We start from the raw sequence: 16,753 nt of genomic DNA on the forward strand, positions 1-16,753 counted from the left end.
GATAATATTTACATGCGTAGCATATGTCGCACTTACTTTCTTCGGACTTTTACTTTGACGTAAAACATAACCGGTGTTTCCTGTTGCTGAATTCGCTTGGCGCTGCATTATTGCATGAGGGAAGCGTGTGTTGTGGGCACGTAAAAACATAACGTTGAGGGAGCGGAGAGGGTATGTTGTGTTTTGGAAAGAACGTTAACAACTCGGTAGCTTAGCACTTTCTTATCGGAAGTTGTGCTGTCGCTCGACCAACGAAGTGTCTGCAGTACTTAATATATGTATATGCAGTTCCACAGAATATCCATCCGACGAGAGTGTTGTTAGGGTCAAGCTGGCAGACTAACGCTAGCTTGACTATCTTAGCTAGCAAAGCTAGCGTTTGCGGTCGTTAGCTGGCTAGCTGTTTCTAAAATAATTTTTAGAATTCATCGATTAGCCGATTGACCCATATGGATATTTTGTCCACCTTTCGGCTTGCTGCAAACCTAGACTTATTCGAGCGACTGAAAAAAGTTAACTAACGATAACGAAAACTTTTGTGCCAAGTTTGTTTGCCCGCATAACGTTAGACCAGTTGCTATCTAGCTAACTTGGTTATCTTAGCTGACTTCGCCAACAGTTGCTGTCGCCAAAACCAACATTAGCCGTTAGCCATCGAGCTAGTAAGTTGGCTGGTCAGCTGGTCATATCCCACTTAGACCATCGTGTAATTTGCTAGCTATTGCTTGTTTTCGGGTTATATTTAAAGACGAGTTGTAGGTTACAAAAGATGAATGCGGAACAAATCTCGACGGCTAAATTTAGCTAGCTAGCAATAACTGGTATCGCCAGTTAGGCGTTTAAATTGGAATCGGCTATTTTGTTGGTTTCATTTTTCCCGATTATGGCCGTATTGGAATCTAACTGATAAGGCTACTAGTCGATTGAAACGATGTTTTACTACCGCTTGTCTGAGACTTGTACTAGTACAAAATAAATACAAAAACTTCGCTATAATTATTGACACACAACCGAATCCACCCCGAGTGGTTGTACTAAGTGGGTCTTTGGCCTTGTGCCTTTAGATCCTGAGCTAAATGGAGCGCATTACGGTTATGTCAGGGACTGTACTGCTAACCAAAACATGAGTGTTGGTAACGGGTTTTGTGTACCCGGCCGTGTGAACGCACGTTGTGCTGCCTGGACATGTTGCTATGCTTTTTACCGTGACAGGAGTGTGTGTTTTCTTTTTCCTCTGGACGGTGCTATGTTTTAAGATAGACGTGGATTGGGGTGGGGTGTAAGCGCGTTGTAAGCGAACACCAGCGCGGGCCGTGTTTGGATGGCTATATTTAATCTACGGCTCAATAGCTTGGATGATTTACACCGAGGCCATAGCGTTGCAGCACACTAACAGCAATACGTCTTCCTCTTTTGCACCTGTCGCCTACTTGCTGTTTACAAAATGTCTTACGCACGTTTTCTGCCGTTTTAAAATTTGCCGGTGGGACCTGCCTTATTTTGCGTCTGTCTTTCTCTTTTTTCTAGACTTTTCTACTTTGTACATACATTATTTTGTATATACTGTTTATGATGACTTCAGTTGCTGATGCTGCCCGCGGTAACCGGGACCGAGTGCAGCCACAGACCACACACACCTCACAGCCACAGAAACAGATTCAGGTAGGCGCTAACCCGCACACGAGGGTTTCGTGTCGTTTAAAAGGTTTTGAAACCTCTACTGATACTGCTGTCTTAAATTTGATACCTATACCAAGATAATACTAGAACAGAGCATAACATCACCTGCATCTTTCCGTTTAATTTTTGAACTCCCGTGAAAAAAATTGAATAAATATCAAGCGTTAAGAACAGTAGCCTAAATGGTAATATGTGCATAGTTATTACAATCATGGAAATGTATCCAGAAACCTTAAAATCGGGGGTCATTTTGGCAGATTGGGGTCATTATTGGGTCATTCTTGCTACCAGTTTTCAACAGCTCAGGATAATGACTGGAAATGTGGTTTTTTTTTTTAGTACTTATCTATTTTTTTTCTACAGCCAAACTTGGGAGATCTTCAGCTGTAACATATTTGTGCTAGATGCTAGATTTCAGTAATGAGATTTGAGCTAATTATTTCTAATAAAATAGATTATAGTAAGTTATATACAATATGTTTACAATATAATTTATTGTCCAAAGTACCAAATGCACCAAACACTTGCACACACGGCTACAGATACTGCCGTCAGCGCTCACGGCCATAAACTGGAGGGTAAAAAAGAATACCTGTGCGGTTCTTGATGTTTTTCCAGCAGTGTTCAATTAAGCAAGCTGTAATACTTTCCTCCCTCTGTTGTTTCTTTCTAGGCCACAGCAGAACAGATTCGTCTTGCTCAGATGATTTATGACAAAAACGACGCAGACTTTGAAGGCAAGGTCAAACAGGTGAGCAAAACGAGGTTTGTGACCCTAAAACCCCAGGGTGCTCTACACACGCCTTTCCATAATCCTGACATCTCTGCACGTCTGTCTGTGTGTCCCTGCGTGTTGACGCATTGGTGGGCGGGATCCAGCTCTTTGAGGTCACAGGCCGAAATCAGGATGAGTGCATTGTGGCCCTTCATGACTGCAATGGGGATGTGAATAGGGCCATAAACTTCCTGTTGGAGGAGATCACTGCCAAGGTATGTGAGAGAGGCCAGTATGTCGAGCATTCTTGTGCTTGGTCAGCATAACCATATTTGGGTCCTAATGAAATTCTGTACGCTATTTCAAGAAAGCATGATTGGGCTACGTGTTATAGCTACATCATAGTGCTGAAAGATTAAAGCTCAGAAGACATGGTGCCTTTGACGAGCTGAAACTTTGATCGTGAGAAGATGTAGGCTAAACATGCTACATTTATGTACTTTAGCAAGTACGTTACAGCAAATTGTAGCGCAGTACTTCAATGTTATTGTTTTTTTGTTTTTTTTTTCTGCTTTTGCTGGTTTTGATCAGGACTCCTGGGAGACTGTTGGGAAGAAGAAGAGCGTGGGGAAGGAAGGCATGCCGGCAGAGAGCAGAGAGAGGAGGACCGACAGGGAGGCGAGGGGCCGCGGCGGACCGGGTAAACGTGGCCGCGGAACCGGCCGTGCGCAAGAAGGTGGGAGCCTGCTGTTTGCAGGGGCTGTGTTGCTGTATGTTCTGCTCCTGGAGACTAAAGCTGGTGTTGATGCCATCTCTGTGCAGGCCGCTCAGAGGAAAACGGGTTTGACTCCGTTCAAGGAGAGAGAGCAGGGGAGCGAGGGCGTAGAGGAAGAGGCAGAGGTCAGCACATACACTCTCACTCTCACCTGACCAGTTCACACACCTGTTAAGTGCGGTGTCTCTTACCCAGGCTTCTCAGAATTCTACCAATGAAGCATCGATACTGTAATTTTTTGAAGGCATTCACTTAATGCAGCTTATTGCAAAAATGAAAGGCACTTTTATGGAAAGTGAACTGATTAAAACCCCAAAGCGAAGCTGTCTCTTGGATGGCTGTTGGAACACATAGCAGGAATAGTACAGGCACGTCTGCATGGGAGGAAAGGTCTTAGCTGGGACCTTACAGTTGGTGCGCCAAGTCGCGGGAAGGCACTTTCCACTTTGTTGCTATTTACGTCGCCCTGGCGCTGCCGTTAGCAACCCACTAGATTGGGGGAGTTTGCTGAGCAGAGCAGCTGTAGCCAGAGAGAGCACAAGGGCAAGAGGTGGGATGGCAAAGGGTCCCCCCCCAAAGGTTCACGGTGGATTGTTGTAATCTAGGCTATGGTTCTCTCAGCCATGCCAGACTGCGCTACAAAACATATCCCACCCAGTCATAGGCTTTCTAAAATAACACGACATGTGATGATGTTTCTCTATAGCTGTTATTAACGTTTTGTTAATTTGGTTTGTTCAAATACATCATTCAGAAGCCTCAGTGTTTGGCATTTTGTAATTGGAGTAAACCGTGCTTGCGTGTGTGTGCGTGTAGGTGCAGGAGGCAGAGGCAGAGGCCGTGGAGCTGGTGTGAATAGGTTCTCTCAGGGAATGGGGTGAGTCTGGTTTCTTTTCCCCTCTTTCCCTTTAGTCTGTCCCTCCTGCCTCCCCAGAACCTGGGGCACAACATCTCTGGACCAGCTCTACAGGTAGCACGTGGCAGCGATTGTAACAGACATGTGAAAGATGCATCCACCCGTAGTGCTTGCCTATAATGAGCCTTTAGCAGTAATTATCCTAATACATGCTTGCGGCACCTGATTCCAGATCAGAGTACTGTATGGTTGCACATCTCACGATTCATTTCTGTTTTGCGTGCAGGACGTTTAACCCTGCTGACTACACAAGCTCTGCTGAACCCGGGGAGGCAGCCAACGACACTACTGACAGAGCGGGTAGGCCGGCTCCCTCGCTCATGCCTGGGCCGTCTTTCGGCGTCTGCATTTCAGTAACCGTGTTCAAAGGCTGCCGGGTGGTTTTCCTCTCCTAGTTCTTTAGCCGTGTGTGAACATAGTGAAGTGTTTTGTGGGTGTAGTAAGCTGCTGCTCTGTGCCTGTCAGGAACGTGGAGAAGCAATCTGGAAGAATGGGCTGCAGAAGACTGGAATGAAGATGTAGGTGGCCATTTCTTTTCTTGGCCTTGTCATGGTGTTTTGGTTTTTTTTGATGAATGTCTGATGAATGACTTGTTTATGGTCCCCCCAATCTTCTAACAGCTCTCTGAGACCAAAGTGTTCACTGCCTCCTTTACACTTGCATCCCAGGACCACATACAACCTGGACAGGGGTAAGAGCTCCCCTCCCAACACTTCCCCCCTGCATCTCTGCAGTAGCAGAAATAACTTTTGCATACGGACAAGCTGAATGTCAGAGTTATTGTTTTCTCACCTCTCTGTCGACCAGCTATAATGTATTTGGGTGTGTGGGTGTGGGTGTGTGTGTGGTACAGGGTAGATCTGAGTTCTCTTTTGCCTAAAGCGGTGGACGTGGACTCTGAGCTGGCCGGGCTGGAGCCGGCCTCCCCAGAGCCGCTCACGCAGAGCCTCGTGTTCACCAACTCCCAGCAGAACCTGGGCCGAACACACACGCACAGCTACGCCTCGGCCGCTGCCAACAGCTACGCCTCCGCTGCTGCTGGCACCTACGCCCACGCCGCCTCGGTGAGAGTGCGCACACACATGTTTATGGATGACCTATATTGAAACTGTCATATAGTGACTGCACTTCTTCCTCTTTTAAGCACTGCATGTTATGTTTGTACAGTGAATTTTGAACAAGAATGCTTCTGGTTTTGATCTCCCAGTAGGACTGTCGGACTATTCATAATGTTATGCATGAAGTATGCTAGCACAGCTGATGAAGGACCTCTGTCCAAAATGTCCTGTTTATGTGGAAACCTTGTGTACTGCACTGAAAGATTTACTACCTCTACGAGTCTGACTACAGTGCTGTGTAGTTTCTCCTTGGAATCTGAACAGGACTGTAGCCTAGTAAATGATGGCTAAAAATGGCAGCTGCTTGACCACTTCTGAAATAAACTGAAGCATTCAGTGTAGGAGGTTGAAATATTCTGATTAGTTCATGCTTGTTTCTCTAGCTGCTGTTTTTGCTTACTGGCCTGACTCTCAGGTTTCCCAGGAGGTTCCAGTGTTTAATACATTTTACTAGCTTGTTTAATGAAATGATAAATGAAAAATGGAACCTAAAATCATTTACTATTAACATTTTAGCACAGCTTCTGGCTCGAATATGGGTGAAGTAAATTTTTAAAAATGTGATTAAAACCATTTATTTATTTCTTAGCCATTAATGCAAGGCCCCTTTTGTTTAAGACACTAGTCTGCAGCATGTGGCTGTGTGTGCAGTGTAGACATCCGCACATTGAGAAGTGAACTTCCTTACACACTCTGGCTCATTGAGTATTTTTACTTGTGGAATGAAATGTGTAAGCTCTCATATAGTAGTGAGAGATTCAATCTGTCTTGAAGACTGTTTGTTTCCTGCCTTTAGCATAGCTGATAGATGTTATCTACTTGGCCAGCTGCACAGTGATTAGTGTACAGGCACAGTTGCCTGGTTGATTCCTACTAAACCTTTTTGGCTTTAAGATAAATAATTGATACAATTGTCAGGTTGATCTTAAAAAAATAAACAATTTTCAGGTTAGTTTGATTTGTGATTGTGTTTATAACAATCCTCATTATTACTTATTTGAATTTGGTTTTCATTTTGAGAAATATAATTTTTCTAGCAGATTTTTTTTTTATTATTCCCTCTCTTTAGTCCTTGGGATCCAAACCATCTCTATCTGATGTACAGAAAGCTGAACCAGTCAGTGTTCCTCGGATCACCCCTCTGTCCAATCAGATGCCTGTTGCCCTGAGCAACGGCAGCTCGGCTGGAGAACCCAGTGCTGCTGGCCCTGCTGCACCTGTACCCTTGGCTTTGAGTGAGCCCAAGATGGAGGTCCCTCTTACAGGGACTCACTGTGAGTTGCAGCCTAAACACTTGTGAACCACTCACACAGACCCCACGTCACAGGTTGACAAATACAACCAACTTTGCACTGTTATGTGTGCACACCCAGACCTCGTCCTGAACTGAACACATCCACCCATTCCTTTCCCCCCCCCCCCCTTCTACCTTGCAGTGGATCTGAAGTCCCAGCCTGACCCATCTCCCATTCTGAGTCAGCTGACCCAGCACCAGAATCCCATGCTCCTATCGGACCTGCCGGCTCAGGGCCGAGACCCCTCCCCCCCGCTGCCCCAATGCGACACCCACTCCCCTGCACTGAAGCCCCTGGGGGAGGCGGCCGCCCCCACCATGGTAGAACTGCCCCAGCCCAAACACATCCGACCACAGAGACGCAGGCTGCCACCTCCTTCCAAGGTATGAGCCCAAAAGAGAGAGCCCTTTGCCTGGCATTAATAATCCCAGGGAAACATTTTTGCAGTGTGAAACAGGTTGAGAATTCTACAGTTTCTTGATTAGTACCTTGAGAAAGTTGTGCTGATTTAAGTTCAGTTGGTTGACATTCTATATTTGATTAATGTCAGCACTGCATGGGGGTTCTGTTGTTTTAAGGGAGACTAAGGTTCGAATAATGTTTGCAATGTACTTATTGCGTGTGTGTTGCCAGATCCCGTCTTCAGCTGTCGAGATGCCCGGCTCTGCTGATGTGTCCGCACTGAATGTGCAGTTTGGTGCACTGGATTTTGCTTCAGAGTCTGCCATGGAGAGCCCTGGCCAATCAGATACAGGCAGCCAAGAATCCTCTTCTCCTGCTCCGCAGATCCAGAGCAGCCTGTACTCCAAACCAAGCACTGTTAGGTGTGTGGGCGTGTGCAGCCTGGCGGGTGGGGGTAGTTGGTGTTTCCCGAGTGTGTATCTGCATCTTGGTCTGTGTATGTAAGCAGGGCAGAAATGCTCATCATTTGTTGTACTTGAGGGTGTGCATGTACCTGCGCAGACGGAAGTGACTGCACATCAGCTGACCATTTTTGCTACGCAGTCAAGGCCGTATTCTTAGTGGCTCCCTTCTCCTGTATCTCCAGTGAGCCGCTGGGTGGTCTTCCCCCAGTCCTGCCCACAGCAGCGGTGGAGCCCAGGTACCCCTCACCGTCTGTGGGCTTAGCCCCAGCCCCAGCCCCCTCTGCCTCCACTTCCTCCAGAACAGAGTCCTCCAGCCTGCGCAAGGACCCCAGCGCAACTTCCACAAGTCCTCTCACGGTACGGCCAACAGCATGGCGTTCTGTTATCAGAATCCATTAAAACCAAGCTGTTTTTATCGAACGATTCTGTTGCTTATCCAGATGAGTTGGGGCTTTTAGCTTGGACCAGGTTTTCTCTTCATTTCTCTGACCCCCAAACTCTTTTTCTGTTTGTCCACAGAATGGATTTGGCGAAGTACGGACCTCCATCACGCAAGATGGTACGTTGCCGTGTCAAGGCACTTTCTTTATTAGGTTAATATGAAAGACTCACACTTGAACGGGTGTGTGGGGGTTTTGCGTGTAGTCCAGGCCCAGACTAGAGTAGAGGTGTGTTCCCTTGAATGCGCAGGGCATGTGGCAGTGAACTGTTCTGACACACACCCATCTAATTTTGTGGATAGCGCAAACATTAAAGAATCAGTGCAAACTCTACTCTTGGCAGCCACATTGCAGTACTGAATTGCCTGAACCATAAACAGCTGAGTCACTTTTTAGAAATTTTGTGCCTTTGAAGCAGACTGTGCCTTCTGGTGGATGGGCTGACAAACTCTTTTATGGATTTCTCTAGCTGTCCCCACAAGCACTCCTCAGGCCGTGCCCACATCTCTGCCCTTGGAGAATAGCATGGCCTCTTCGTCCGTACCGTCTTCATCCTCGTCAGTGGCAGCAACACAGGCCCCAGTGCCCAGCACTGTCCTTCCCTCCCTCAGCAGGTACTGCCCGACCCGCTGGGGCCAGCCTGCGATCTGATGGCCAGTGTTGCCGGTCTACCTCATGGTTCCTCTCTCCCTCTTTTTCTCTCCTCAGTCATGTGAGCAGTGGAACTATGTTGGGCTCCACGGTGCCCTCCACCTCTGCTCCCGGAGTGAGTACCCCCCCCCCCCCCACCTGTTCCTGTCTCTCGCTCTCTCTCAAAATCTGCGTCGTCTTTCTAATTGGGATAGTCTTGCTCTTTTGGGCACACAACGTACATATCCAAAGTGTCCTATGAATACCGTTCCAAAGTCCAGTAAGTTACTAATTTTTATCTTTTTTCGTCAGAATTTTTGAACGTAAAGTGGGTGGTCCTTGGTGGGAAAAGCTTACCCAAGCTATATTCTCAGCAGTCAGAAAGCTGATGCCCCTCCTACACACGTTCCTGCTTCCTCACCTTCGGCGGGTTTGAGCAACCTTGCAATCTAGCAAGCGAAAGCTATCTAGCAAACAAGAGCCATAGCAAAACACAGAATATTATTTGTGTTTTTAGTATGATTCTTTTAAGGGCATACGCATAGCTATGCTCCCAAACTGAAACATCATTGGCAATTTTTTTACACATCAGTATACTGTAGTAATTTTCTTGGGAGTAACAGATTAAAAACAAAATTGTTTAGCTCAAACGGTCTTATACAAACATCTTGGTGACACCTAGATGACAAGTTCACTTTAAATGTATTAAAACAGATATTAGCTCCAGCCACACTGACATTAAGTACAGGAAAACTCAAAGGTAATTAGTGCACGGCTGTTGTCTTGTAGTTAAGTCTGTCCAGTTTTTCACAGTCCTAGTGTTTAATCCTGTAATTTTACTATCATTTTGATGGAGAACACAATCCAACCATTCCGCCAGCATCCATGAATGAGCCTTGTCTGATGCCTGAACTTCAGAATGATTTGCGTGGATGTCATCAGGAGGTCCGTACAAGTATGGCCGTATCGCTGATTCTCCCACCTTGGAGCTCGACCATGTCTGTGACGGCGGGCTGTCAGTCGAGCATGCTTACTGGAATATCAGCCCCATGCTAAGACTGTTCTCAGCTGGGACTGAGAAGCCAGTTTAGTTGGTTACTGCACAGCGTTTAACTTCCTTTTTTAAAAAAAAAAACAAACCCACTTTTTTTGTAATATTTTTCTTACCTTTATTAGCACATTCCCTGGGTCTTTAAATGTTTGACTGGAAATGTTACAGCAGTTTCAGTAGCCATTTCTAAGTGGCTTTCAAGGGAGCTGGGTGGGCCCTGCTATGTCTGTGGATGGACTGTCAAGACTGAGCACAAATAGAGTATCTGCAACAGCAGAATTATTCAGCCTTAAGGCTGAACACCAATGGCTCACTCAGGGAAGCTCTCTCTCTCCCTCTATTCTTGTATTACTGTGGTCTGTCATGTTCCTGAAAGTTGTATGCGCAATACAAACCAAGACCATGTGACCATAGCGACTGTCCTCGTCTCTGCCCTCGTTCTCAGACGGCCGCTGATGTCAGTGGCTCTCTCTCGGGCCTCTCCACGGGCCCGGCGGTGAGCTCAACCAGCCCAGCGGTCAGCTCCAACGGCCTGGGCGTGGGTGCGCCCAGCCTCGCCTCCAACAGCCCCTCGGTGCCCTCCACTGGCCGCTCCGTTCCACTGCAGGCCGCCGCCGCCACCGCTGGTGAGCCATGGAAGATCACTTAACTTGAGCTAAGACCTGACCGCAGTAGCTCTCTACAACTGGCGAGTGCTCACCGTACTCTGGTGTTTCTCGGTTACCAGGGAAAGCTCCACCTAACCTGACCCAAGGAGTGCCTCCACTGCTGACCAGTCAGTACATTATGGGGCCTGGAGGACTGCTCCCCGCATACCCCGTAAGGCTGTCGTTTTTTTGGTTTGCTTCTCCACCCAGTTCTCTGGTCCCTCCGGATGGTGCACATCTTTGCTCTAGCCCAGCTCCTGGCACACTCCAGATAAGCGATTTGGTGTTCTTACCGCCCTGCTTCAGGTTTGCTGGGAGGCGGTGCAGAGCAAACACGTGGCCAGTCTGTGTCACGGTTGTGACGATCACTCGTGCTGTGGTGCAATGGTGCAACACAGTCCTTCAGCTGTGAATGTTTCTCTTTTTGTGTTTTAAAGCAGATCTATGGCTACGAAGACCTGCAGATGATGCAGTCACGTCTGCCCATGGTGAGCATTTCCTCTTCAGGCCCTCACGGCCTGCTCCCACGTATCCCCGTTCTGAGGCAGTGGCCTGGGCATCTGTCCCAGCAGCAGGGAGAAGGCAGTGCAGCGGCTCCTGCCATACCTGGGCTTAAGACTGCTCAGCTCTGTGACCCCAGACGTGCTTGTCCACAGTGGCTGCCATTCGACAGACCTGGGGGGCGTCTTGATGAGTTGTGGCACTGATGCGATCCGATAAACAAACACCAAATCGTTTGGAGCCCCTTTTAGGCTGTTCCTGTTTGCTGCACATTTTGTTCATTTCTTTTCTCTGTGCAGGATTATTACGGGATGACCACCTTCCCTGGTGCCACTACCCTTGCTGCCAGAGATGGTGGATTAGCCAGCAACCCTTACTCAGGTAACCCTTACAGTTCTATTCAGAGGGTCCACCTGGTATTGTACTGGGGTTTTCATTCATCAGCCTTTTTATAATGTCGAAGCAGTTTCTGTTGTTAAACGGCTGTCATCTTTTGTTTTTCTTTATGCTTTTCCCTCTATGATCAGCGGTTAGACTGTGATGTTTCAGTGTCTCCCTGTTTTTTCTGTCTTGCGCTCGGTAGGTGAAGCCACCAAATTCGCTCGCAGCGACGCACCCTCGCCGGCACCCACCACCAGCCTCTCGTCAGTCGCTCCCTCGCAGTCGGAGCCGGGCACGGTGCCCCCACAGGCGCAGGCACCTCCCACCCCTGGCCAGGCCTTCCTGAACCCCCCACTACCCCCGGGCTACGGCTATACCAGCCTGCCCTACTACGCTGGCATGCCGGGTGTCCCCAGTGCCTTCCAGTATGGCCCCACCGTCTTCATGCCCCCAGCCTCAGCCAAGCAGCACGCCCTGGGTCCGTCGGGCCAGTACCAGCACCAGGGCGGCTATGGGCAGCACGCCTACGCCTCAGGTTGGCCTCGCTTCGCCAGGGATTGAATTCAGTGTTGCTGATGTAGGCTTGTCTTTCTATGGACAAAATGGCCCATAAAGACACAATCATGTCTTTTGGCTTTGATCCCCATTCCCTGTCTGTCTCTCACACTCACTCATCTTCATGCAGCCTTTGATGACCTGTCTCAGGCTCATGCCGGAGGGGATTATGGGAAAGGGGGCTATGGAGGCAGCTCACAGTCACAGGCCAAGCCAAGCAACAGCACAGGAAAAGGTCTGTCTGTGTCTGTCTCTCTCTCTCTCTCTCTCTCTCTGTGTGTGTGTGTGTGTGTGTGTGTGTGTGTGTGTGTGTGTGTGTGTGCACATACAATTATTGGGGACCCTAGAGACCCACATTGGCCAGTACTGCTTCCAATTTCTGATTTGGATACGGTGTGCTGGGACTACAGTCCATATAATTCCTCTTGGAACACTTCACAGCCTCTCCACCAGTTAAATCAAATGCTTGATTGTTTTTGTTCTTGGCAAGTGTGTGGACATTCCTTCACACATGCACACCCCATGCATGGATGTTGCTCAAATACGATTGAATTATGATACAGCTGATCTAAACCTGTCCCTTCACAGCACCCGGATTGTCAGGCTCCACCGGCTCTGATCTAAGTGCAACCGTGTACAGCAAGACTCAGGTAACAGGCCACACCCCCTCAGTCCTTTGTCAATATAAAAACTGGCAGGACATTTTGAACCTTTTCAATGCAGTTATGATGGCCCTCAGAGTCAGTTTTATCCAACCTAAGCAAAGCGAAATCATAATTAGAAATGTTAATCAGTGTCGTCTTTCCTTTTGGCTCTGCGGTAGTCGTTTGAGAAGCAGGGGTTCCCTGCGGCCACCCAGCCCACATTCAGCCTGCCATCTGCTTTGGGGGGCACGGGCCCCCTGAACCCCGGAGGGGCCCCTGGCTATGCGCCCGGCCCCTTCCTCCACATCCTGCCCGCTCATCAGCAGCCACCTTCTCAGCTTATGCACCACCACATGGCCCAGGATGCACAGGTATTGGAACGGAAATGAGGACTCCTAACGCATGCAGGAGACTTGCCGTCGTATACGGTAGCTTTAATATGCTTCTTGTGGTAAGATCTGTACAACTGTAAATCAGGGAACTGTACATTGGGGTAGAGATGGATGAGAGCTCAAAGTTGGAGATGTTGGTGATTTTTGAGGCAGACATGTTTTCGACTAAACGTGTGTGTGTCTGTGTGTGTATGTCTCTGTCTGTCTGTCTGTCTGTGTCCCTGCAGGGCCAACGCAGTCAGTCCAGCAGCATGCCGAAGAGCCAGGGCAAGTCCGGCTACAGCAGCTCCCCATACTGGGCCAACTGATCACATACTGGAAATAACTCGCAGTCCAAATCTCATACGTCAGTCCTGCAGCTGGCCTGAAGCACACACAGCCACCCTTCTCCCTCACTGTGCCCCCCTCCACATTTTTCCCTTTTCCCCTGTAAAATATTAATGTAAGTATTTATATATGCTGTAAATGTTAAAGTCCAACATGAAGTGTGCTTGCTCCTCTTTTTTTTTTTTTTTTGGGAAAGAAGTTTTGCTTTTGTTTACTTTTCAAATTTTGCAGAGATGTAGCAAAAAGGAAAACTTGAGGGGGGAGAAGTGCGGTGTGAGAACTTGAGTCATGACAAAGGATGGAGGAGGGTGAAAGGTGATCGGGTGGTTTTTGGGAGAGGTTCATTTTAAAGAAAGTGAAAGCATTAAATGCTTGCATTGTTACATGGTGGGCTATTCCATGGTAAAGGGAAACAACCAGTGTCTGCTGATTTGTTATTCTCTTTCACATTGGCTCCACAAGTCACCAAAAGAAACCCACAAGTTTTATATTGAACTCCTGTTGCCCTCTGAATAAAGAATCTGAGCTATTCACTCTGTGTCCTCTGTTTGTTGCTCTTGGATGTGGTTTTGGTGGACAAGTGTGAAGACAAGTGGAAAATTGGTAATTATGGTGATAGGATCTTAAACTGGGTTCAAATGAAGTGACTGAATAGTCATTTACATATGCTGAGGTTGTTCAAACAGTTGTTTAATTAATGTTGATGCAGAAGATGCATGTATACTGTAAAATTTGTCATTTAAATCGGGGCTTCTTGTATCAGCTATGTAGTGGTTTGCTGCTTTTGCTGTTAGTGGTATGAGCCACTAGTTCATGATGGGAGTTTTGTTTTATGGCCATGTAAGGTGGTGTAAGTTTCAGAGTGCTGTAAATACACTGATTCTGCTTTCATCAAGTACTGTTGAATGCCTGTTTTAGTTGTGACCTTGCACTATAAAGCTGTTTCAAGATCCAGGTCCACAGAAACATAAATACTGTCTGACTTGGACAAATCTGCCTTGAACTGTATAATGCCTACATTTGCAAAGGGGTAGCAATACCCCAAAATATCTTTCTTTGAGGGGTTTTAAGTGTTCCAGCTTTTATTGTTGTACATTTTTAAATATTCAGAATCTTTCGTAAACGGTTTTTAAATTCTCACTAATAAATACTTACAATGCAGCTTTTTAACTATGTAAAAATAGTTAGATTTTTGAAGTTAACATAGTTTACTGCTTTTTCTCTCTGTGGTAACATCACAGCATCTTAACTGCTTCCTCCAGAGACCAACAGGCAGCCAGGTTAACTACATCTCTTTTTTGTGGGGTCCACCAGACGATGTTCAGGACTTTTGGTGATCGATTCGGAAAACCTAAATAACTCAAAGAATTTTTTTTATTTTATTTGAGCCGTTGCATATTTTTATTCCAGTGATTTCAAGATCATTACTTGTAAAGTGATTAACTTTAGTACTTTATTTACCTCTGTAAGGAATACTACCAATGCAGCCTGTGACAAAGTAAACACAACCAGACCAAAGAGCCAGAGCACCCATTTCACCTTCCTGAGTGACATTAGACCACCATCATACAGATTTTCACACTGCCATAAATAAGGTATATAGTCTTTCACGTCTCTCTCTCTCTCTCTCTCTCTCTCTCTCTATATATATATATATTTATTTATTTATTATTATTAGCACACAGTAAAAGCATTAACAACTAACTTTATATAAAAACCTAAAAACTGTTTACGTGGCTCTCTATGTGGATATAAAAACTTAACTAAACTAAATTCTTTAATTGATATATGTACAATTATCAATTAATTATTAGTTTATTAGTCTAGCATTTTCTATTCCAGTCCCCGAGACCTCTAGAGAGCTTACATATTTAGTCTGATCGCCCACAGCTCATGCAGCAGGTTTGCCGAGCTACTTTTCGTTCATAACCACTAGAGGGGGCTAATACAACATTCTAGTAAGAATGTAAGGTTTAATCAACATGTTTTTGTTTTCATTACTGGTATTGGTATTGGCATTATAGGCATTATTTATTTTTTCAAACTGAAACGATTCTTTTCCCCCTTTACTGCCGCGTTCCTATATGAATGGTAGCCTAATTAAGCCAATTAATGCAGTTAGGATAAAAAGTACAACTATACAATGAAATACGCTACCAAAATGTAGGCCTATTTTCCATATGCCGAGCATTTCATAGAATGTTGAAATAGATATTACAAAAGATATGATTTTGAGAAGTTTAAAGCTATGGTCATACAGTATTTTACTGTATTATGTTGAGTGCAAACTGGCTTGCAGCAAGCTTCATTGTGCTTTGATATCTTTATACCGTCGTCCGCTGTTTGCGCTCAACAGACATGTCCAGTACTCAGAGCATCGCTTTCTCAAAGGCTTTGGAACAAATAAATCCAGCTCTTAGTTCATTTGCACTATAACAGTGCTCTAGTTTCAGCGTAAACTCATCTGTTCTCATTATGCTTCTGGGACCGTGGTGCTAATCGATGTTTTTAATGTTTGTGCTCTTTCACAGGCCATCATCTATTCATGAACACAGCTAACACAAGGATCTCCAGGGGGTAGTGGAACAACTCCATCGATTCTGCAGTCGAACACGAAGCAGAAGTTGTGCAAGCATAATATTCTGGACTGCCAAACGTAAACCGTACTCTCGGCTGATTCTCTTCCTATCCACCATATGATAACCATATGATAATGAATCGCGACTGGTACTTTCCTTAAAACATCTCTGGTTCGTTGGGCATTCCAGTGATCACATGCCAATATCAGCGGCAGCCGCAGTAGAGACCAAACATTCCCCTTTGAATTTCTGTATGCCTAGTGCACTCTGGCAAAATTCAGTGTGAAGAAAATATCAAGTCATCAGATGCTGAGATAGCATCTTGTTGTTTTTATGTATTCTTTTGTGTGTGTGAAGGAATAAATATGTATCAGTCATTAGCTATATTTTGTCGTTCAGTGGTCTATGACTTGTTGACTTGAGCGTTGCAATAATAACGCGCCGGTTTCCGCGCCTTGTTTACTTTTTCCCTCTGGATAGGCATTCGTAATGAAAAATAAATACTTAATTGCTGCTATTCATCCGCCAGATCTTTGACGTTGCGTTGAGCGGCAGCAGGAATGCACGCTGGAATGCGGGGGGTGCGTGTTGTCACTATTAACCGTCCTCGGATACTTTTGGCTAAGAAAGACACTTGGTGGGGGGCGTTTGGCTCTTGGGGTAATGGCTGTCACGCGGAATTTGCACCCCCCCCCCCTCCTCCTCGCCCAGTAGTGAAGCGGCGCGCTCAATGGGATTGCCCGCTTCCTCCGTGAGCTGGATAGTTGATTTCCCTTTCCCAATCTTTGCATGTTTTTCCCCCCTCGCTGCTTTAAATTACAATCCCGCTCTCACACTGAATAGCGGTACTCACGGGGTGTTTTCGTCCCTTTCATCTGGTTTATAAGGACCGTGAGATATTCTTGTCCCTCGTTTGTTGTTGGATTTGACAGCGACTCCTTTCATGGAGAAATTGGCCGTAATTAGTGCAATTATGCTGATTCGCACTTGTATGCGAAACGGAACAGAGTGCGCAGTGTGCGCCGACTCTGGAGTGCTTGGGGGTGGGTGGGGGGGGGGGGGGTAACTGGGCAACTGCTACCAAAACAAAGATCAATCAATCAATAAGTGAATCAGGGTGACGCGTAACGCTCACCACATAACGATGCCATCAAAGGTATGTCTAGTTCGGATGGAATTGTGAGCCGAATATTTAAGTAATTAAACGATCCCAAGAGCCCACCTGATCGTCAGGGCCTTGT

At 46.4% G+C, this 16,753-nt stretch overlaps 1 protein-coding gene across 3 annotated transcripts; it reads left to right on the forward strand.

The window, feature by feature from the left end:
• The first annotated feature begins 75 nt into the window (after nucleotides 1-75).
• ubap2b (ubiquitin associated protein 2b) lies at nucleotides 76-13,466 on the forward strand. 3 transcript variants are annotated; one of them, XM_035536063.2, is made up of 27 exons: nucleotides 76-171; nucleotides 1,528-1,662; nucleotides 2,354-2,431; nucleotides 2,560-2,670; nucleotides 2,987-3,131; nucleotides 3,218-3,295; nucleotides 3,987-4,047; nucleotides 4,313-4,386; nucleotides 4,552-4,604; nucleotides 4,707-4,777; nucleotides 4,940-5,150; nucleotides 6,274-6,478; nucleotides 6,641-6,882; nucleotides 7,133-7,323; nucleotides 7,548-7,722; nucleotides 7,885-7,924; nucleotides 8,275-8,419; nucleotides 8,514-8,571; nucleotides 9,932-10,112; nucleotides 10,214-10,305; nucleotides 10,571-10,621; nucleotides 10,934-11,015; nucleotides 11,218-11,550; nucleotides 11,701-11,805; nucleotides 12,159-12,220; nucleotides 12,394-12,585; nucleotides 12,834-13,466. In XM_035536063.2, exons 2-27 carry the CDS (start codon nucleotides 1,570-1,572, stop codon nucleotides 12,912-12,914), a joined length of 3,210 nt encoding a protein of 1,069 aa, XP_035391956.2. In that variant the 5' UTR covers nucleotides 76-171; nucleotides 1,528-1,569; the 3' UTR covers nucleotides 12,915-13,466. The 3 variants fall into 3 exon arrangements, with proteins under 3 accessions (XP_035391956.2, XP_035391958.2, XP_035391957.2); XM_035536065.2 differs by having other exon boundaries at nucleotides 6,310-6,478; XM_035536064.2 differs by having other exon boundaries at nucleotides 77-171; nucleotides 10,574-10,621.
• Nucleotides 13,467-16,753: the final 3,287 nt, after the last annotated feature.

The sequence above is a fragment of the Electrophorus electricus genome, chromosome 20 (genome assembly GCF_041902795.1).
Source record: "Electrophorus electricus isolate QZ-2024a chromosome 20, ASM4190279v1, whole genome shotgun sequence".
NCBI lineage: Eukaryota > Metazoa > Chordata > Actinopteri > Gymnotiformes > Gymnotidae > Electrophorus > Electrophorus electricus.